Raw genomic sequence first — 23,966 nt, 5'->3', positions numbered from 1 at the left:
CCTAAGAACACAGAGGTTCAGGATTGTGCTCTGTAATAATCAGAGCTAAGGTATGAGTCTACTTCTTAAATTCTCTAACATCCCCTTGTGGACAGGGACAGCTGTACTGTTATTTCTGGTGTTCAAGCCTTACAACTCTGATTTGTTAGTTCTTAGTGCCAGTCCAACAATGGGTCTAGCCCTTCCCCAAACCGATGGAAGTGTCTTGCCTTCCCCAAATAGAGGTGTGTACTCGTGCATGCATGTGTGTGTTTGTGTGTGTCTCAGATGCTTCAGTGAGAGAGAAGACAGACAAGGGGAGATTTACTAAATACAACTGTTGCTGAAATCTCTTCCAGGGGAAGATGTAAACAGTGTCTATTGGGTTCACTGACAGAGCAGTGGGTGAGGGGTTCTGGGCAGGAGCATGGGGTAACCCTAAAGCGGCCACACGGGAAGGTTTGTATGATGGTTGGCTCCTCTCTCATATGCCCTTCCCTAGCCATTCTCCAACTGTATACTGTAGCCCTTCCCAGAGACCCAGAAGCAACAAGCAATTAAGACATAATTGCATACAACTGGTTGCAAGGGAAAGGGGACTGGTCAGATGAGGGCCCCAGTGGCCCTGTCTACCCACTACTTCTATGAGAGAATGTCAGCAGTCAAGGAGGCCAGCTAAATGATCTTTGGCAAGCTGGCCCACTAAACGTCTGAAGATAGCGGCAGCGTGGCTTAGAGGATAGCCATGTACAACACTCACATGGAACCCAGAATAAAGCTCACAAATCAACTAATTAAAATGCCAACACATCATGGTTTGCTCATGACCAATTGACGTGCTAACAACGAAGATAAAGCTTTGTCCTGGCTTCCAGAAAATATCTTTCAGAGGGACACACTTTGGAATCTTCCAAGAGCAACTCTCAGAGGGAAACAATTTGGAAGCCATCATAATATTAAATCAGCCAGCCTGGCTGTTCAAGGTCCAGCTGTATCATTAGTATAGGGATCCTAAGTCACTTTAACGTCAATGTACCTCCAAAAAAATCCCATAGCACGGAACAAAAACGAATAACAGAAACCACTGTTAACCTCAAAACAAAAAAATGCCAAACCAAAATACATGGTAGGATACTTTATAAAACCAGAGGAGCCAGGCAAAGTAGCACACGCCTTTAATCCCAGCACAGAGGCAGAGGCAGGCGGATCTCAGAGTTTCAGGCCAGCCTAGTCTACAGAGCCAGTTACATGCCAACCAAAGCTACATAGTGAGACTTTGTGGCTAAATAAAACATACTTTGTTTTGGGTATTTTCAACTAATGTCTAGCAACCAGACTTTGAAATATTTAATAGGTTTCAGTGAAATCAGAACATTCACTTAGCTCTCAGTCTGGCTTGAAATGTCCCAAATTGTGTACTTCCAGAAAATACATCGGCCAAACAGTACATTTTACATTTTCCTGCCCTTTTCTGTGACAACATCCACTCGGATGACATCCTTTTTCACTGACAGTGTTTTCCGTTCACTGACCTTTCATTCATTGTTGTATTCTAGTGACTCCGGTTTCATTTCATTAACTGACAACAGCTGAGACACTGCAGATCTACCCTGAACCTTCAGAAACTGTCTGTGACCTCATCAGCAACTGTGTTTCAAAATATCTTAACTGTCCCTTTTCCTTTCAAAGATTCTTCTGCAAACAAGATCTACATAAAAAGAAAAGCACACACACATCATTTATGTATACTTTGTTCCAAAGGGTGCCCGATACAAACTAAAAGCAGCAGATTATCTGCCCTTGTCCTAAGGCTTGTCCCAAGCAATCCATGTTAGTGTATTACAAAACCTGCAACAGCAGTTCATTATCTTTTCCCTGCAGAAAGCCACAGTGAAAACGCTCAGTATTTTAAGTTATCACAGACTTGTCTTGTTAACACAACCAACTTTCTCTTTCCTCTACATTTTATGCTCTTTATCATCTGGGAATAGAGAAGATGTAAAATGGCAGTCCCTGAGATGTATTTCCCTAAAACACAAATAAACTTGAGAACAGCCGTACGCTAGTGCCTGTGGCTCAGGAGTGTCTAGCAGGTCATCAGACACGTTCAGAGGCTCCCCCTGGAGAGAAATGGACACAGAGAGAGTGACAGACACACTACAATGCTGCTCTTTGCTAATCTTCTACCATCCAACCAGAGAAAACATTCGGTATAGCTTCCAAGGCATGTATCATTTATATGTATGTCACTGTAGTCTCATTCAGCCAAGAGAAAGTTCTTCTCTGAGGGGGCCTCCCTCACACAACTCCAATCAAAAGCATTACTTTCTGTTTAAAAAAAAAAATCACTGTGAAGCATCATTGCATTATGGTGGAAGAAAATATGACAAGTAAAATTAAAATGCATAAAATCCTACTCAACAATTTCAATTACTTTCTTTTCTTGGCTCATTTGTAATCAGCTGTAAAAGTTATTTCCTAAAAGCAAATATGTATGTGTGTGTGTGTATGTGTATATATATATACATATATACACACACATATATATGTATACATATATATACTTCACTATAGCTCAGTAATACTTCATTTTTAATTAATTATTGTTATTTTTATTTTTGAGACTGTGTAAGCATAGTAGTTCTAAAATTCACCGTATGGACCACACTTGCTTAAAATGTGCATTAATCCTTCTGCCTCTGCATCCCAAATCCTGGGATTAAAGGAATATATAACTATATCTAGGTCCTCAGTTTTTCTAAGTCTCAAACTCTAAAAGTCAAACCATATCCCTTTAACCAAACTAATGATGGATGTCAACTACTCTAAGGCTAATTGTAAAAAGAAAGTTTTTACTCCATGCTTTTATTCAGACAAGAAGTCACCTGAGCTTTGTTAAGTGACAGAGTTGCCAAACATGGGAGGCAGAATTAAAGAGAACCACCCACACCATCTACTGAATGAATTCTATAGTTATGTACAGAAATGTTATTTATACAAAAATTTTACTTTCTGAAAAACAGTTTTCCAAATAGCATATGTAAATTCAACCTTAATTTTAAATAATTTTCATATAATTCATGTGTTTATCATTTTTATGATAGTTCTCTAATTTGATGATTCTATAAAACAAAACATTCTATGACATAAACAGAATTCCCTATTTGCTAATTCTAGTGTGAAGGTGTAAAACTGAAGCACGCCTTATCTCTACAGGTGTTGCTACTTGGTTTGGCTTTGTTGGTGTTTAGCATATATTCATTTTATAAAACAACAGGATGCGTATGATACCCTCACATGAATGTATTTGATCATATTGTGATTTCAGTTAGTCTTCAGAGTGCAGAGTGATGGCTTGTATATTGACCTTTTAATCTGTCAGACAATGCACAACTGGGCCTAGAAACAACTTACCTTAACACTCGCCTCCAGGGCTTTTAGCAAATGCCTCAAATAAGCAAAGGTCTCTGACAGGAGGACAACAGGAACTGGAGAAGTGGCTCCGCACGGGGGAGACTCATTAAGGAGGCCACGTGTGCTCGCTTGTTCCCAGGAAGCCAGAGTTCCCAGTCTGAACATTTGGCCTCAGTGCCCTAAACTCTAGTCTAATATTTCAACTCCCTTTGGCCACTTCAATGAAAGAATCTATGGATGCTTAAAAATCAATTCAGAGCCAAAAGTCTCCCTCTTTCCTTCTGTATCCTGTTGATGATGGGAGCTTCACTCTCAGCACCTCAGCAGCACTCACTTAAGACACCAGCATGGTGACTTTCCTACAGAATGCCTCCTCCCCCATCCTCCTACCACACTACTTTGGTTTCAAAGCTCATACCTCGTACTTGAATAAATTCAGTAGTAGCCCTCTCAAATCCATTTGTTTTTTATTTATTTATTTTTATTCTGCTGCCAAATAAAAATTTGATGTTAAAATAAGATTTAAAATACTCAGGCAGACAATCTAATTCCAATCTAATATCTAGAATATTGTCCCTATTCCTATCTTACATGTACCTAACATAGAAATTGTGCTTTCTTATTTGGGTGGGCCTCTGTTAAGTCAAACCTTACAAATGGTTTCATATATTCTTTGAAACCACAGGCAAGCACAAGTGATACCTCTTCTACAGCACTATATTCCAATTTTTTTTCTACTCTGGCCAACAAAATACATTTTACATCAAAACCTTTTGAACACATACATATACTCAATGCTAAAATGGTAAGACAATCTTCCTTTGCTGTATTAAATACTGACAGTTTATATTTTATTTCATTGCAATAAAAATACACATGCTCTCCTAACCAGTGTCTCTGACTATGGTCTTGATAGTTTAGAAGTTCTTTCTTTTAATTTAAAAACAATGTTAACTGACTTGATTTGGGGGAGGAGATCAGAGGCAACCCTGTGGAATTGGTTTTCCTTCCACCTCTGCATGGTTCCCATATACGAAAGCCAGGCTGTCAGGCTTGCAGGGCAGGTGTCTTTACCTGCTGAGCTATCTTGCTGGCATCTGATTTAGTAGTTCTGTAAAATTCACTTGGTGTGGTGACACACAATCTGTAATTCTAGTGCTTGGAAGGCTGAGCAGGAGAAGCAGGAGGCCACCGTTATCTTTGGCTACATGGCAAGGTCAGAGCCATGTTGAGACCCTATCTTAAAACCACAAAACATACAAACAAACAAAAACTGATTTCTATAAAATTCATACTGGTGGTTGAGCAGAATTTATGAATTACCTGGTAGCTGTGAATTTGTGTGTGTGTGTGCGCGCGCGCGCGCGCGCGTGCTGGTCTGTCTTATTTCTCACTCTATAATTCATTGTGAATAACACTTACAATCACCTCACCTTTTAACATAGCGCCTATCATATAATTAAGATTCCACAAATGTTTATTGAATCTTTCCTTGTTACCATGAATAACTGTTGATGTTTGCAAGTCTTATATATTTTTAGTATTCAAAAAGGATTTCCTGATTCCATTCAAAGACAAACGTTATGTTGGCATGTGTGGGGACACAAAACCTGTGTCCTACTTGTAGGCTACAATGTCCCATAGACTTAGCATGAGGGAGAAGGCAAAGAGAAAATAATATTCTTCTGCTACCAAAGGGAAAAAGGTAGCTCTAATGAATGCCTCTCTGGTCAGCCAAAAGCAACATTGTATCCTTAAACTTCTTAGCCCAAGGAACTTTTACAAAGACATAGCAAGTAAATTTTCTCAGATATCCTAAGTAGCCAAGATTCCTTAACAGTGTGACTTGCAGCCCTATCTTTGTAGGTCAAGGAATCAAGGGCAAATCCGTTAGGAAAACTCTAGGACAATGGTTACAATCACACCCCAAGGAGGCTGCTGGAAGTGCCGTAAGTGATCATCAAAGTACATTGAAATATGATTATAAATCAAGGTAACTCTATGAATCAAGAGAAAAAGCAAATGATAAGTCTTCATTCCAGAGAATGGGTCACTCAACTCTGACCAACTAGTACACAGTTACGAATCACTCACTATACAAGTCATTTCTAGCTCCTTTCTATGTGCAGCTCAAAACGTCCTAATCTGCTCTTGGGCAAGCTCTTAAGACCATCTGCGTATTCTATTCTTTGTTTTTTTGTTTGTTTTTTTGTTTTTGTTTTTGAGACAGGGTTTCTCTATGTAGCCTTGGCTGTCCTAGACTCACTTTGTAGACCAGGCTGGCGTCGAACTCACAGTAATCTGTCTGCCTCTGCCTCCCAAGTGCTGGGATTAAAGGCATGCGCCACCATGCCCGGCCTCTGTGTATTGTATTCTTATCAATAGTCCTTAGCTGGGTCTGGTGGAGTAGACCTGTTATCCTAGTTATTTAGAAGCTGGAACTGGAAGATTGTAGGTTCAAGCCCAGCCTAGGCAATTTAGTGAGACCCTGTCTCAAAGGAAAAAGATAATAGCTGGGGGTATGCTCAGTGACAGAGCATTTGCCAACTATGCATTAGGCCCTAGGTTCAATCTACATTAGTGGGGGAAAAAAAACAGCAAAACCTTGTTCTCCTCTATGACCAACTCCCCAATTTCATAGGAGACTTCAAAAAGCAGCAAAGGAAGAAAACGATCCCTATTCAATAACCGAAGCAACAATAAAATCTAGGACACACACACTTAAAACAAAAATAAATCATTTAAGAGCCTGATGTGATGGTGCACACCTTTGATCACAAGACTTGGGAGGCTGAGGCAGACAGATCTCTGAGTTTGAGGCCAGACTGGTCTACATAGGTTCAGGACAGCGAGTGCTACACAGAGAGACTGGGTCTCAAAAAACAAACACACAAATCATTCAATGAGCATGTACTGAAATGTGAACATAGTGCTAAGCAAAGGGGCCAGTGAACCAAGACAGAGGCCCTTTCTAGTGTTGACAATGTAGTGAGACAAATTTTAGCCAAATAATTATACCATCAAAACTTAATTGTGGTTGGTAGCTAAAAAACTGTGGTGACCAACTGTACCTGGTAAGCAGGAGAAGATATAAAATTATACTGACTGTAGATAAATGGCAGAGAAAGAAACTCCAAAGGCAGAGGGAAAAAAGTCTTCTGTGGAGGTGCAAAGACCATGAGGCCGCAGATTCAAAGCAAAATGGGATAAAGACTGATGATATAAAAAGGGAGGGAGAGAAAAAGGGTAAGAGGAAGAAAGGATGATATAGCAGAGGGGAGCAGAGCATACAGGAAAGAGGACAGGGAGAAGAGGAAAGGGGAGGGGCAAGAGAAGGAGAGAAAGTGAAGAGAGAGGGTGGCTTTGCCAAAGACAGAGAGACAAACAGAAATCAGCCGCTGTTACACTTAGTTAAGGATTCTACAATTTATCCTAAGATTACTGACACATATTAAACTGAAAAGTGAAACTATCTGGAAATAAAATATATTCAACTTTGGCTCCAACTGTGCATAATGGGATGGAATGTGGCAAGACAGAGGCTCCTAGAGCATTCTGGAAAGTTGATGGCGTTGGCTTGACAAGGGTAAGAGAAGATGAAGATTTCTTATAGACGGAAAGACCTGGTAGTTGAGAGGTGACAGATGTTGAGAGGTGACAGATGTCATAGCCAAATCTCTGGCAGCTGACAATGCCCACCATACATATAAATAAACTCTTATGTTTAAAGAGTTTGTATAATTTAATATCAATTTGTCTCAATTCCCATTTCATCCTCTTTACAGAAAAAAAAAGCAGTCTCTTCATTAATCTTCAGAATCCATGTTCATTGCTGTTTGCTGTTTTTAGACATCAAGTTATGAAATCCAAGCTGACCTTGACCGCCCAACCTTCTGTGTCAGCCTACAGAATGCTAGAATTACAGGTGTGTGCCACCACAACCACGTGACGTGGTGTTGGGGACTAAATCCAGAGCTTCGTGAACATTAGGCAAGCATTGCACTAACTGAGCTATCTCTCCAGCGCGTGGCTTTTTAAAATGTTAATGTATTATTTGCAGAAGGGGAGTTTGTCATGGCACATATACGGAGGTGGACAACAACTCTGTGGGGTTAGTTCTTCCTTTATGTGGGTTCTGAAGATTAAATTCAGGTCACCTTTTGTGTGTGTGTAGCAGGAGCCTTTCCCCACAGAGCTCTCACATTGCAATTCTCCACTGAATTTAAAGGTACTTCCATACTCAAATATTAGTCAGTTTCAAAGTTCATCTAAAATTCCATTGCTGTAACTAAATCTTCCCCTATTTCTATAGACTACACACTGAGTCATCTCTCATCACTGTCACACAGCACATGATCATGTGCTTTCCCTTGTTTCATTCTGTTTAGACATGTGTCCCAAATTAACCAGGAAACATTTTTTTGTCTTTTTAAATGTGTTAATTTAATTACTTTACAGCCTAATCCCACTCTCTCCCCCCTTCCCAGTCCCACCCTCATGCGTCCCCCCCACCCATTCCTCCAGCTCCTTCTTCTCAGAGAAGGGACGGTCCCCAAGGGAACCAGGAGACGCATAATGGCAGGAACGAGCCTTTGCTCCCCCAGTGGTCCTTCCCTAGGGCCCCAAATGTGGCCATCCACAACCACAAATGTGACCATCCACAACCACAAATGTGACCATCCACAACCACAAATGTGACCATCCACAACCACAAATGTGACCATCCACAACCACAAATGTGACCATCCACAACCACAAATGTGACCATCCACAACCACAAATGTGGCCATCCACAACCACAAATGTGACCATCCACAACCACAAATGTGACCATCCACAACCACAAATGTGGCCATCCACAACCACAAATGTGACCATCCACAACCACAAATGTGACCATCCACAACCACAAATGTGACCATCCACAACCACAAATGTGGCCATCCACAACCACAAATGTGGCCATCCACAACCACAAATGTGACCATCCACAACCACAAATGTGACCATCCACAACCACAAATGTGACCATCCACAACCACAAATGTGGCCATCCACAACCACAAATGTGACCATCCACAACCACAAATGTGACCATCCACAACCACAAATGTGGCCATCCACAACCACAAATGTGGCCATCCACAACCACAAATGTGGCCATCCACAACCACAAATGTGGCCATCCACAACCACAAATGTGACCATCAAATTCTGAAGGCCCAACAATGTAAAAACCAAATTCACCTAGACCTGGCATCTCCCCAGGGCACAATGACACAAGTGGGACAATGAAGATTGATGTCGCCATTGTCTTCCAGGGTGCTTTTGTTTGGCTTGTAAAAATATCAGAATGAAGTAACTGTTTCAGTTGGCTCTGTAGCCCATTTTAGAAAAGACAGTCTCAGGCATTATGTCTTAGTCAGGTAGCTAGAAAGTGACAAACACATTGGCAAGTAACAACTGCAGGAAAGACCATCTTATTTTAAACAATTTCATGAAAACTAAGACTCAGAGAACACTGGGAAAATTCATGGTAACAAGTAGGCAAAAGTGATTCTTTTTCTTCTAGTTTTCTTGAAGTATTACTAGCAGGTAAAATCTGTTTATAAGTGATCATTTGATATGAATTTTGAAATATTACCACACTTTATATATTTTTTCAGATATAATAACAGATTCTATTCTCTTAGCAGATTTCAACTATTTAATGTATTATTAAATATACTCACCATGTTGCAACCTCTAGAAACTGTTCAATTAATAACTTAAAAGGTGTGTCTGAGCCGGGCGCAGTACGCATGCTGGGAAGGCAGAGGCAGATGGATCTCTGTGAGCTCAAGGCTAGCCTGGCCTGTAAAGTGAGTCTAGGATAGCCAAAGCTACATGAGAGAAACTTGTCTCAAAAAACAGCTAACAACAAACAAAAAAGTCTGTCTGTATCCTGTAATCAACATCAGCCCCATCACCCCTACCACCCTTTCCTTTTTGGCTTGTTTATTTCTTTTTAGTTTTTTGAGACAGTCTTATGTAGCCTCAGTGGAGCACCCTGAATTTCTGATGCTGCTACATCTACTTCCCAGGTGGTGCGATTACAAGCATACACATCTGGCTTCAATTGTCTATGTCAGTGGCTTTTTAAACTCAGTATGTAAGTGAGTCTAATGTAGCATCTTTCCTTCTGTTCCTGACTGACCTCACTCAACATAAGGCTGAGTTCATAGAAAATAGCACATTTTTTTCCAGTCCTAAGACTGGCTCCAGAATCTCATCTATGTTAGACAAATGTTCTACCACTGAGCTGTAACCCTCAGCCCTTTGGTTTTTAAGAATCAGTAATTCCATTGTATACATAAATACGAGCACCTATTTTTGGTAATTCTTGGTCACTTCTGGTTTTGGGTTTTGTTTTGTTTTGACTTGGTTGTTTTGTTTTGTAACCAATTCTGAATAACTGGAGTGCTTTTAATGTAATATATTTATTTTAATCTCCTACCAGATGCTACAGGTTTTGGTTAGGAATGACTGAAAATGTTCTTTCACTTTCAGAGGAGAAGAAGAACCAAACTAGGAAATAGAATTGATAATAATAGCACAGACCACCCCCTTGCAATGGGCAAAGAGAAACCTCATTGGTAGTGGTGTTTTTACATCAGCCAGGGGCAGAGCAGATGGCAATCCTTTGACTGATCTCACTCAATGGCAGCACTCAGGAGAGTGGGCCCTGTACCTCTCCTGGGCAGAACAGTAGTGCTGGCCCTGGTCAAGTGGGTGTGGATGAGCCATCCCTGAAGATGAGAGCAAAGGAGAGCTGACCCACCACTCATCTGCCTTTATGTGGCATGGGTAAAGGGAGGAGGGGAGAGCGGAGGGGTGATGCTCCTCCCCCACCACACCCCTCACCACCTGCAGCAGTTGAAAGAGCTGGCCCTGGGATTGGGAAAGCAGGTGAGCTGGCTCTGCCCCTTCACTAGCTATGGCACTCAGGAGAGTACGACCTAGGCAACACAGTGGAGCTGATCCTGATGGCTAAGAAGGCACCAGTGAGCCAACCCTGAGGGTGTGAGAATGGGAGAGCTGGCCCAGCTCCTCACGGGCTGAGGCACTTGGGAGAGTGGGGCCCTGAACCTTGACTGTGCAACACATTGGAGCTGGCTCTGGAGGCTTAGATACAGGTGAGCCAAGAGAACTGACCCTGCCTCCTGCTGGTGGCAGCATTGGGTGGCCTAGCCAGAACAGTGCTAGAGAGCTCGCCCTGGTGGTGCAGATAAGGGAGAGCTGGTGGGCTAACCATCTCTGCTACCACCCAGAGCCAGATCCAGGGCTCTGAGTTGGCTCACACCAAAAATCTATACCATCTGCGAATGGTAAAAGGGCCAGTGCTGCTGATCCAAAGCTGCAGGATCTCTATGGCACAGGGCAACAACAGAGTAAATGGGAGGAGTCCTGATGAAGACCCAATAGTGATGGTGTCACAGAAGCCAGATCTCAAACCAGACCAATGACTCACTGCAATCAACATTTGCAAGTGAAGATGTGTGGACAGAGGGGTATACTGTGGGACACACTGTGACATCCAGCTTCCACAATGAGGTGTTGTCTATGCTGTGTTTTTGTTGGTGTTGTTGGTTTGTGTGTGTGTGTGTGTGTTTATTTTGGGGGGAAGGTTGCAAGGGTAAAGGGCAGATATGAGGAGATGGGGAGATGAGTGGCACTGGGGTGCAAGATGTGAAACTCACAATCAATCAATAAAAAGTTTTAATAAACAAAACAAAAAAAGCAGCAAACACAGCAAATCTGTAACCAGAAAATTTGAGTTCTATTATGATTTCCTTGGGAAGCACAGTAATTAATTCTGTTAAACAGAAACTTACTATTTATTAACAGAGCTATTAAATCACTCTAGACCCCTGTTTAAAATACATGAAGACTCAATATACATTTGTTCACTTCAATGTACACTAGGCAAAACTTTCTCCAAAAAAAAGTATTTGTCCTTTAATCAATGTTTATAAAAGCTCTTAACAATGTATCTACAACTATATCTCACAAAATGCTTAATAATGGTATTTAGTTGCTCAAATCTACTATTTAGCATAGCATGAAGCAGTTATATATTTCCTTTATAAGAAGCAACTCTTAGCTGGGCATGGTACACATGCCTTTAATCCTAACAGAGTTCAAGGCCAGCCTGGTCTACAGAGTGAGTTCCAGGACAGCCAAGGCTACACTAGAGAAACTCTGTCAAAAAAACAACAACAACAACAACAACAACAACAAAAAAGGCCTTTAAGAAAAAGCATACTGGGCTAGAGAGATGGCCCAGTAGTTAAGAGCACTGGTTGCTTTCCCAAAGGACTCTGGTTCAGTTCCCAGCACCTACAGGGCAGATGTGGTGGTTTGAATAAAAATAGCTCCCATAAACCTTAGGGAGTGGCACTTTTGGAAGGTGTGGCCTTGTTGAAGTAGGTGTGGCTTAGTTGGAGGAAGTATGTCACCAGGCTTTGAGGTCTCAGAATCTCAAGTCTGGCTAGTGTCTACTGTTACTTCCACTGCTTGCAGATCCAGATGCTGACCTCTCAGCTATTTCTCCAGCATCATGTCTGCCTGCGTACCTCCATGCTTCCCGTCATGACAATAATGAACTAAATAAACCTCTGAACTGTAAGCCAGGCTCAATTAAATGTTTTCCTTTATAAGAGTTGCTGTGGGCATAGCTGACAGGGATTAAGTAGAAAAGAGGTACTTGGAGAGTAGAGTAGTTAAGATAGTAGTTAAGAGAAGAAGGACATTTTTGGCCTTTTCCTCCTGGCACGTCAGCTGAGCTAGCAAGCTTTTGCCCTTGAGGTTTTGGCTTTTGGGGCTTTTAGCTTTGAGGTACTGGTTTTTAGCTTTTGGCTTCTTCCTTCTGGACATGAGCTGAGTAGGAAGGTCAGCTAGGTGCTTTCTCTGCCTCTCTGAGCTAGCAGGTTTTCACCCCAGCATCTGGTTACTGAGTTTTCATTGGTAAAAATCAAGCAATTTGGGATTTTCCCTCTTTAAAATAACACATAGTGTCTCTTTACAGCAATAGAAATTCTAAGAGAGCAGATCACAGCTGTCTATAACTTTAATTCTAGGCAATCTGATGCCCTCATGCAGACATCCATGCAGGTAAAACACCAATACATGTGGAATAAAATAAATAATTTTTTAAAGAAAGAAACAGCATCCTAGACCAGGCATGGTAGATGCTCATGCCTTTAATTTGAGAGGTGGAAACAGGAACATTTATATGAGTCTGAGGCCAGCCAAAACCACCATGACTACATAGAAAGGCTGTTTAAAAAACAACAACAAAAAACAAAAAGAAAGAAAGAAAGAAAGAAATTGCCAATCTAAGTTTAAGAAAATCCTAGAATATTACAGAAATTCTTGGAAGTATGAGCCTTAGGCACATGGGGAGAACTTGGAAGAGTCCCTGAACTATTTGTACATGAGAGCTGAAGTCTGTGATTCATTATGAGTTTTATCTGCTGTACTTGTCCTGTCACTCATTACAGGACAGAAATGAGACAGGGACATAGCTGAGTGTGTTTGATTTCTATATTCAGAGAAAACAAAAGGAAAGGAGAGACTGTGAGTATGTGGGCCTATCCTCTCCTCCCTTCCACTCCTCCTTCTAGAAGCAATGGGATGCCTAGATTAAGCCCAGGACCTTACATGGTAACACATACCCTACCGCTAAAGTACACCCAAAGCTGCACTTCTGCTTTCATCAGTGGGAAAAGAGAGCCAGGCTTGGCTACACCCACCCACAGCTCCAACGCTCAGGAGGCTGAGAACGCCGACTAAGATGCTATGCTGGGACATGTTGGGAGGATGTGACAAAGAGGCAGAAGTGGAAGCAGGAAGGTCATGAGGTGGGTGTGGGTCAAGACCCTTTCTAACAACAGCAACAAAAATGGAAGAAGAAGAAGAAAAGGTAACAGAACAGTATTGTTTATCTGTATGTTATCTTTTAACCTACTTGCTATCAAATTAATGCATTTCCGTATCTTTTCTATTCAAATAAAATGAAAGCCTGAGCTAAGGTTTTTTTTGTTTTGTTGTTGTTGTTGTTGTTGTTTGTCCTATATTTATTGAAATTCTGTGAAATAAATCCAGCACTCTTAGATAAGGACAACAAGCAATAAATAAATAAATAAATAAATAAATAAATAAATAAAATGATAAAGTGGGTAAGTAAAAGCTAAGGTTAATAAAACCAAAATAGTTGATCATAAGTCAGTGTTCGCAACTGATTATTTTTCTTCTAATTCATAATGATGACAGTCTTCAAAAAGACTCCTAAAACAGATTTCACATGTACTATCTGATTCACACACATACAAAATATTCTCAGGATAAGTTGAACATCTATTTTCTGGCAGCTGGGAAAGGAAAAGAAACAAGCATAACTCCAGTTAAAAGACTTTTCTAAAGACATTCAGCCATGAGCAGCAGGGAAAAAATATAGTCCCTGTTCTTCTCAGCTGCACGGAAAGTGTCAACAAAAGTGTTAGAAACCTAGGGTACCAGTGCTAGTCTTACACCAAGTCCATCAGAAGATCCAGACTCCGCCAGAGCACCCACTCTTTTCTTTTACTCCTCCAGTCTTTCTTTTCTTCCTTCTGTCAATATCTAAGGCTTATATTAAAGTATTACCAAACACTGAAAGCGGCCCCCTTGCTAGCAAACTTGAGTTTTACTTCTGTAGGGCAAACAGCAGGAATACACACTGGATCCAGCCCAGTGACTTCTAAACCCACGTTGCCCGATGCTCATCCATTAACTCATCACTGCACACACCTAGGAAGCATCTCTGTGTGAAATGGGAATGAGGCGGCCTTACTAAGTGTGTCATATGGTGGCTCCAGCTAGTTATACTGAACGCTTGGTCCTCCTTGTAGCCCAGGGACTGCCTCTCCCAAAGCCACACACGACTGATAAGAACCTTCTCACAAAGCAAAGGAATGCCCTTCAGCAGAGAAACTCACTGTGACCTCACCTACAGAAGAATGGCTGTCTGCTGACCAAGCCGTCAGGTCAGTGCTTCCTACTAAAAAAATGTTTCAGAAAAGCAGGGTGGGATGTCCTGACACAAAAACTCTTTAAAGGCTGGGACTAGGAGTGTGGTTTAGTTAATACTGTAACTTGCCCTGCATTTCGGGGGCTAGGAAGGAAGAGCACAAAAAACCTTGAACTCACTAATAGTACTCTGAAGTAAAGTCCATCACAGCAGTGACAAAACCTTGAACTGAGTACCAAATTTACCCTTAATAGAACTCAAATAGTTGTTATATCTAACTTTTTTTAGCCTTTTAAAATGTACATATCAGGATGGTAAGAGGGCAAGGGTTGATTAGCTCATTGCTACAACATCTGCTTAGCATTACACACATGTATACACACACACATACACACATCAACGGAAACAGGACAAAATATAATAATCATAATCACAGAATTATGTAAACTACATTTTCTAAAAAGTAGGTTTCACTTAAGGATACACACAGAGGCCTTAGAGAGTCACAGCATAAATATAAGGTGTAGTTAGAGATGACCTGAGGGGGAGAAAGGCTAAAAACAAAAAACAAAAACTATCCCTATTCCTAGAGAATTGAAGCAAAAATGTATGGTAGAACTGGGGATACAAGAATCTTACCTAAGCCTTGCACGGACCTTCCAAGTGTTAACATTTCTAAATTATTCACATACCAACAACCAACGGGATCTTAAAATTGATGTGTTTATATTTTTTCTTAAGTCACATTCTAAAACACTCTTGGATATGACAGCCAGACACTATGGAGGATCAACTGTATTTCCTGTTCTTATGAGCCAGAGCCACGCGCTTTACAAAATTACCCAGTGGCTTAACATTTATATATTGAGATGTTTTTCTAGGCATAAAAACCTGGTGGCACACGCCTTTAATGCCAGCACTCAGAGGCAGAGGTCTCTGTGAGTTCAAGGTCACCACCCTGGTATACAAAAAGAGTTCCAGGACAGAGAAACCCTGTCCCGGAAGGGGGAGTGAGGGGAGGGGGAAATCACACAAAAAGAATACGCAAGTAAGTAAGTTTTAAAATAGTCTACCTGACAATTAGAAGAAACAGTCTGCACATTTTGCTCTTTATTTCATCATTTATATGCCCAAGAAGGTGAGCTCATCTCCGGAGTCTCCCTCAAGTGTTTTCAGTAGATGTCTGGCACTGTAATGCTGCTCTAGCTCTGGCCAAAGGGTAAGAACTCCTAAGAGCTAGGATGTGGATCACTCAGCGTTCTTACACAGCAGGTACAAAGAAAAATCATCAGAGAGGAGCAAGTGGCTACTAGCTGGCCATATGTGACATTTCCAGCTAATAAAACACAGTGAGGCATTTTAGCCAGGTCGGAATACACTGACCAAGCCAGGCATGACAGTCCATGCCTGTAATCCTAGCACTAGGGAGGCTGAGGCAGAAGGGCTGCTTCAAACTTGAGGCCAGCATGCGCTGCACAGCGGGTCCCTGCGGCAAAAATCAAACAAACGAAAGGCAAATCTAAACACCACTGACTAATACGGAAGAAAAACAGCATTCAGATCAATGGGACCATTAACATCCATCCAGGGCTGCACTTCACCTTACACACCACTTGCCATGCTGCTCTCGTACAGCCAGATAACAGACCATGGCCTTTCCACCGTGCCCCAGACTCACCTGCAAGCAGGTGAACAGAGTTGAAGCTCTTCTCCAGTTTACCCAGAAGGACAGTGAGAAAGCAGTCTGACGACAGAGAAGCAACATCTTGGGAACTTTGATCATAAACTACCACCTTCTGATTGCAATCAACGTCAACCTAAAATGCAAATATGAAACTTGTTAAGAAGGAAAGTGAGAGATGGCTCGGACGTTAAGAGCACTGGCTGTTCTTCCAAAGGTCCTGAATTCAATTCCCAGCAACCATCCATAACGTGATCTGGTGTCCTCTTCTGGCATACAGGTGCACATACAGGCAGAATAGTGTATAAATAATAAATAAATCTTAAAAAAAAAAAAAAGACGAAGAAGGAAGGTGAGAACCTGGCGTGGCAGTGAACACCTGCTGCCCTAGCACTTGGAAGGAGAAGAATCAGGGGTTCAAAGTCATGCTCACCTAACACAAATTCAAACCAGTTAGGGCTACTTATGACCCTGTCTCAGAAAGGGATTGGGGTCTAGGGATGGTTTGAGAAAAATAATCTCTGGCTCTGTAGGAGCTCACATTTTACTGACTTTGAAACAGTTAATGGCTTCTTATTTTCAATTAATACTTGAAACCAGGCAGTGGTAGCACATGCCTTTAATCCCAGCACTTGGGAGGCAGAGGCAGGTGGATCACTGCCTGGTCTACAAAGCGAATCCAGGATAGTCAAGGCTACACAGAGAAACCCTGTCTCAACAAAACAAAAAAAAATTAACTTGAGTAATAATGAGATTCAATCAATTTACTGGATAAAATTCGCATAGAAGCGGTTAAGTTTTATATGCTACTTTTCAAAGGCAAAATTGAAGCAACTTTTAGAGTGTGCTGAAAACTTGATAATATACAAGGGTAAAGTTCACAAATGATTAATTTGCAAAATAAAAACAAAATGGAACAAAACAATCTTTCACCTAAAGAAACATTTGTTAAAATAGTCCCAGGAGGTATCTGCACGTGTGTGTGTGTGTGTGTGTGTGTGTGTGTGTGTGTGTGTGTGTGTGTGTTGATGATGATGATGATGATGGGGTCAGCCTAGTCTAATTGCTGAGTTCCAAACCAGGAAGAGACTTCAAAAGGAGTAGATTACATTTCTGAGAATAATACCCAAGGTTTTCTTTTGGCTTACACACACACACACACACACACATTGGCCCCTATATCACAAGAAGAAAACCAGCTGTTTACTAAAAACTAAAAGACGCACTTATCCGGAGTTGAAGGCCATCTTAGCTATACAGCACCTTTGAGAACAGCCTGAGTCATATGAGACCCTGACTCAAAAAAACAAACAAACAAACAAAAACAAAAACAAACAAAAAAGGGGAGGAGTGGGGAAGAAAGAGTTTTCCCGAACACATATACAATTCATTCTCCCAGGAATAATTTTTCCTGAGGATAATGTCTTAATCAATATTGCCACATATTAATGTTACTTCTACTTCTAAGAATTAAGTTCTTAATTTTTAAGAAAAGATTTATTTATTTACTACATGTACAGTGCTCTGCCTACATGTGTGCCTGCACACCAGAAGAAGGCACCAGATCTCGTCACAGATGGTTGTGGTTTCTGGGAATTGAACTCAGGTCCTCTGGAAGAGCAGCCAGTGCTCCCCACCTCTGAGCCATCTCTCCAGCCCAGTTCTTACTTTCAAAGAATGTGAGGATAATACAAGATGTTTAAACTGATAGAACAATTCCACTGAGATACTAATATATAAATAAATAAACGCAGGATGTGTCCAAAGTACAGTAAGTAAACTATTCTGTATAATTTGAAATATTCCTTTTCCTTCCCCTGGCACTTTTGAGACAAGGCCTTGCTATGTAACCCAGGCTTGCCTTGAAGTTGTAGCAACCTTCCCCCTCAGCCTCCCATAGTAGAATTACAGATAGGCATAAGCCACAATGCCTGACTTAATTCAAAATAGTCTCAATGTGACAGTATGAATGTTCATTTGTTTTTAGGTATTGCAAGATTACCAAATCTAAAAAGCAACCAAAATTTCCTCAAATTACTTTGTATACTTAAAAATGAAGCTTAAATTTTTTTTAATTTTTATTTCCTCCATTAGTATGCCCACTTACTTTTAAAAGTCATAAAAGAAATAATTTACCTTATGTTTTGCAGAATGTTGGATAAGTTCTGTAATTAATACTTTGTCCTGTTGCAACCTTCGCTTCATCAGTTTGGAGCAGTTGATATTTATGGCTTCCAAAATGTGGGATGTATTGTATTCTACAAATGGCCGGCTGTCAATTAGCAGCACTTTTTCCGTTCCACTTTCCAGCAGAGCCACCAAGCTCTCAGTAACAATTTGAGTTCCAACCATCTCATGGGCCATGACAACAATAAGTCCTCTTTTCCCACCTCGTTCTTTAATTTGCCACGATGATGTAATGGTGGTTGCTCAAAGGCTCAGCCACTCCATTGTACTAAAAATGTATGAGGTCAGGCTAGTGGTGACTGGCAAAAGGAGAGTTAAACCCATTTCAGCAAGAGATCTCCAACTAAATGTCTCTTTCTCTTTCCTGTTGATGTGCTCTTTGCAAAGGACTTCTTCCACAAAGCAGCCCCTCACATCTGATTCACAGAGAGATGACGGGAATAACTATTCCACAACAAAAGATGCTTTGGGGCAGCCAGGGCATTACAACCACCTTTACCTTTGCTCCCTTACTCCAACAGCTTTACACCGGACTGACAACCTATATGAAGGGAGAAAGAAAGACAGAAAACAAAAGATAGGGTCAGAAAAATAAGAATGAGTACCAGATTAGAGAGCGTATGATTCATAATATTTACTTCATTAGTCTAATTCCATAAGTAATGCACTGTTTTATTTGAACAAACAAAAAAGATTAAGTGGATGTGGCTTCATTTAAAAAGGGAGGAGTGTATACTATTAATTCAATTTTAACTTCAAGATATAAAAATTCCCAAAAAACCCCGAAAAATAACATTCATAATTACAATTACTTGAGATTCCAAATTAAATTATTTGTATGAAATTACAGGGCCTAGAAAAAGCAGCTCAAAGTATTAATATTCCAAATGGTTTTCTTCCATTTTACTTATTTATTCCCTGAAAACAATAAAAAAGAGCAAAGAATCAGGTTTTATTGTCAGGAGAAAGAAATTCTTTTCTTCTGGCTTAAGAATTCTTGTGCTGAGAGGGCAGACGCAAACAGCAGCCCTCTAAAAGGGGCAAGAAAACAAGGTTACACACATTTCATTTACCTTTAAGGAGAAAAGGGACAAACAATGATTGACATGCTTGTCCCGTGATGTGCCCAGCTCTACAGCAGGTAATTTCACAGCCATGACCTCAGTCTGTCTTCTTCCCAATCCCATTTCTCCACCTCAAGGTCAGGTTTCCCCTTTAGTTTTCGTACCACACTCTCAAGAGGATCACTGACATAGAGCCTTGAAGACAGCATGCAGAACCCTTAAAATGCCTTCCTGATCTCACCAGACTCTTGGAAGGCACCCTGTCCTGAGTAACACTCATTGGAGTTTAGTGTCCATACTTTGGGCCTGATCCTAGCCTTCAACATTCTTAGATTTGTCTCTACCTTGGTCTGTTTTCCTTACATGAAATATTCTCTGTCTAAAATCAGACATTTGCTGTTGGCATTCAACTTCTAAGGATAAACATTTGGTGGAAATGATTTGTATTAATTTCTTACTTTCACCCTGCCTGTAGATAAGATGCTCAATTTAACATTAAGTAAAGCCATTCTTGTTCCAACAACAAAATTGTAAATAAGTATTTGATTGCCTGATTTCAGAACAAGATGGTAAAATTGGCAATCATCTTAGGGTCATAGACTCTAATTTTAAACTTAAATTTCAAGACTGGGGCGTGGAGAAAAGGGATCTGGTTATGAAGAGAAGTGGCCTGGAATTTACTGGTTATGTACATTCTCCTGCAAAATAAAGATGCAGCAGTGGCTCTTACCTCTTCACAAATATTTGTTTTTTGAGAACAAAACTGTCTAATTTATCTAAAATTCATAAATGAAAGTGACTATGGATCAAACAGAGACAGGAGGAGAATGCACTCAAGATGGATGCACTGGTGAAGCTGGGCATGCTAGGACTCAAGGGGGCTGAGAAAGAAGGAATTTTGAATTCCAGGCCAGCCTGGGCTATATACTTAGACTCTCTGTCTCAGAACGGGGAGGCAGTATTGGTGAACAAAGCTCACTCGTATCTGGAATCAAAAAGACATTACAGGGGCTAAGGATATGGCCAGCAGTCGAGATTTCTAGCAGCTCTCACAGAGGATCAATCTTAGCTCCGACATAGTATCTTACAACCATCTTTAACTCCAATCCCAGTGTCTTCTTCTGGCACCTTCTCAGGCACCAGGCACATACGTAGTACACAAACATACATGGTGACAAAACACTGATGTACATAAGATAAATATTTTCTTTTTAAAAAGATATCACTGAGTAGATAAAACAGTAGTGATCCACTGTCCCATACAGCCCAGCTACCATCTTTCTGATATAGACGCACCTGAGAAACCTTACTCTACAAATCCTACATCCAATGTATTAGATGCCCATGTCCTGTCTTCTATGCACAAAGCTTCATTACACCGTGTTTATCTTCAATATACTTTTGTGTCAATGATGAATAAAAGTCACCTCTCACTTCAACAAACTTCTGCGAAGTACCCAGCATGTTCATCGCTGAACAGTCCTGACTGCTCAGTGACACAGACCATGGCAATGTAGGGGCCTGATGTAACAATGTCTGGCCTCCCAGCCGGAGCTTCTGCTCCTGGGTTACCCAGTTTTCTCTCAGCACCTGCTCCATAATGGAACTGGACGGGGGAAGAATGATTCGACTTGGCCACGAGGGTGCCCAGATGGCACAGAAAGCAGAAATCTGAGAACAAGAGCAAGCTGGTTCCAACAATAGTTCTGAGTCTCTGAATGTGGTTGGCTCTTCTCAGCGATAAAATCAGGAAGAGACAAAGCAGTGATCTGGGTTAGGAGATGAAGAGACAAAAGAAGGGAGGAGATTGCAAGCATGCACAAGCTGAATTAGAAGACTCTCCTCTGCCTCCCTTCAGCAGGCAGTCCTACCAAGCATGAAAAGGCCTAAGCTGGCTGCTGCAAATACAGAAAGACTCTTGTCCTGACCAAGAAAAGAGTGCACTCGCTCGCTCTCTCTCTCTCTCTCCCCCTCTCTCTTTCTGTAGTCACTCTAATATGCATATAACATAAGTAAAGGGATGAGAGTGAAGTAAATTTGCACACGTTCAGGATTGTGCTGAAGACAGCTAGAGTCCTCTTCTCCCTTTTTACCAAAACTCTTATGTTCTGTAGTCCTAACTGGATAACGTGCAGAACCCTGCCAAAGGGTAATAGAGAGTGAGGTTCCAATGGCCTTTACCTAATCTCTTTATAAGTAGAATTTTTTAACATCTTATTCTTTGTGAATTTCATATCATGCACCCCAATCTCACTCATCTCCCCTTCCCTTTATTTCCAAGCTCTGCCCTTGCAACCATGCCCACACACCCCCCCCCGACACACACACACACACACACACACATATACACAAAAGAAAGTAAGATAGAATTTTTAAAAAAGATCTTGTTATGGAAGCTGTAGTGGGTCACACAGTTTACACTTTTATCCATACATCTTTACTTGGAAAAGTTCATTGCAATGAATGAGTCACTGGTCTGCTTTGAGGCCTATGGCTTCGGTTACACCATCAACACTGGATCCTCACAGGACTCCTCTTGTTGTCCTATGTCATGGAGACCCTGCAGCTTTGGATCTGCAGGACCAGCCCTTTCCTGTGCTCCAGAAGATCACAGATTGGGTAGATGTTGGGGTGGGCCAACTCCAAGCCCTGGATCTGGGCCTGGGAGGTAGCCGGGTTGGTCAGTCACCGCCCCTGCTCTCCTGTGCCTGCATCACCAGGTAGAGCTCTCCAGCACTGCCCTGGCTAGCTCACCCAATGCTGCAGCCAGCAAGGGGCAGGGTCACCACTCCTGCTCTTGTATCCTCAGGGCCAGCTCACCCACATCTTTGCCACCAGGGCCAGCTTTACTGTGCAGCCCAAGGGAGATGCAGGCCTCAGTTCTCCTGAGTGCTGTAGCTGGTGAAGGGCAAGGACAGCGCTCTCGTTCTCACGACTTCAGGGCCAGCTCTCCTGAATGTGGTGGACAGAGAGAGGCAAGCCTACTCAGCACAGTGCCTCGGGCAGCAGTCCAGACCAGGGACATCTGCATGGCCCTTGGTGGCTTGAGTCATCAATACTGACTCCAGCTGCCATAGGACCACAAACCCAGACATGGTCCCCAGCAGCAGCCTGGGCCTGGATATCCCCATGGCTTCAGATGGCAGCTCAGGCCACAGAATATTTCTCTGTGGCAGCATGGCCCTTGGGTAGCCACATGGTCTCTGATGCCAGCCCAGACCACAGACATCAACCCAGACCCCAGCTGCAGCAGGACCATGGACCAGACATGGCCCTTGGCAGCAACCCAGACCAGGACCTCACCATGGCCCCCTCACATCTCCCTATTCCTCACTGCCATTGAGTCTCCAGTGCCACTCTTCTCCACAGTGTAGGTACCTCTTGGCTTTTCTTTCTCTTCCACCTCTCCGCCACATACGCCATCTTTCCCATCTCCCCATGACACATTCGTCCATTGTAGGGGCACCCGTGGCAGCAGCTTGGGTGTCTTTCTTCCAGCTGCCCTAGGTCAGTATGGCTGGAGCAGGCACTTGGGTGTCTCATAAGTAGAAATTTTTAATTAAGTACCCACAGTCTGTATCCAGGTACCTACAGGCTGGGCGTCTCCAAGTGCAGCGATGAACAACCAAAACTGTCCCAAGTCTCCAAAAAGCCCCGCCTCCAGTTCTGGGCTCATTTATATCTCTCCTCCCAGAGTCTGTTCACGGGGTTTTTTCAGCTGGCAACAATTAAGCTGAAGGTGGTTGCTCTTCTAGTGAATTAACCTCACCTGTTCTCTCACGAGACCGTTCCAATCCCGCCCTTGGGATCCTAAAAAACAGGTTTATCTCTCCTTCAACATGCCTTTGAGTCCAGCACTTGAGAGGCAGAAGCAGGACACTCAGGCACTCAAAGTCATCCTTGGCTACAAGGGTGGCTGAGTCCATTCTGAGATACAGATAAGCTTGCCTTTTTAAAAAACCATTAGCAAATGATCTCTCTCTCTCTCTCTCTCTCTCTCTCTCTCTCTCTCTCCCTCTCCCTCTCCCTCTCCCTCTCCCTCTCCCTCTCTCTCGTGCATGCACACACACATACAGTCTTGCTATATTTCTTGGCAGGGCTGATTTAAAAAGAAGCTGAGTGTAAGTGAGCAGACTAGAAGATGAGCTAATACCATATATGAAAATTGATGTTAACCCTCTAGGGATGAAAGCTCAGGCATGCTAAACACAGTCTACAGCACTGAGCACGTCTCAGCTGCCCAGAAAATTAAAGGGCGACTTGTGATTAGAAACCTGAATTTTAAAACAGTTGGGGTATACTTTTTAATACAAAAAGAGTCCTTCTATATCTAAGGGACTTATACTGGTATTTTTCTTAGTTAATATAGTATTATTACTCCTAAAATGTATTTCGAGTATTAAAAGTTTCCAAAGCAAACCTGTTTAAATATTCACAAATGTAATAGGGTATGACTTTTCATTCCGCACCAAAAAGGTGCAAACTCCTTTGGCAAAGTAAAGCAGTAGGTTTAGGTCACAATTGTCAGCTCCTAAGTAGACAGGCACAACAAGGCTTGAACACAGTCCAGGCATGGCCTTCAAACACAGAC

At 41.9% G+C, this 23,966-nt stretch overlaps 1 protein-coding gene across 3 annotated transcripts in view; it reads right to left on the bottom strand.

Annotated features, from left to right (window-relative positions):
• Positions 1–23,966, bottom strand: part of DUSP16 (dual specificity phosphatase 16) — a 66,022-nt gene that overhangs the window by 23,246 nt on the left and 18,810 nt on the right. For all 3 annotated transcript variants that reach the window (XM_084765014.1, XM_084765016.1, XM_084765015.1), the window contains exons 2-3: positions 18,261–18,852; positions 16,122–16,260 (exon numbers count right to left, since the gene is read on the bottom strand). In XM_084765014.1, coding sequence (XP_084621140.1) covers positions 16,122–16,260; positions 18,261–18,488 — 367 coding nt within the window. In that variant the 5' untranslated portion in view covers positions 18,489–18,852. The remainder of the gene's footprint in view (positions 1–16,121; positions 16,261–18,260; positions 18,853–23,966) is intronic.

Source organism: Acomys minous, assembly GCF_964271855.1.
Source record: "Acomys minous genome assembly, chromosome: 17".
NCBI lineage: Eukaryota > Metazoa > Chordata > Mammalia > Rodentia > Muridae > Acomys > Acomys minous.
Note: the sequence above shows the minus strand (reverse complement) of the source record. Positions and strands in the feature narration are given on the sequence as shown.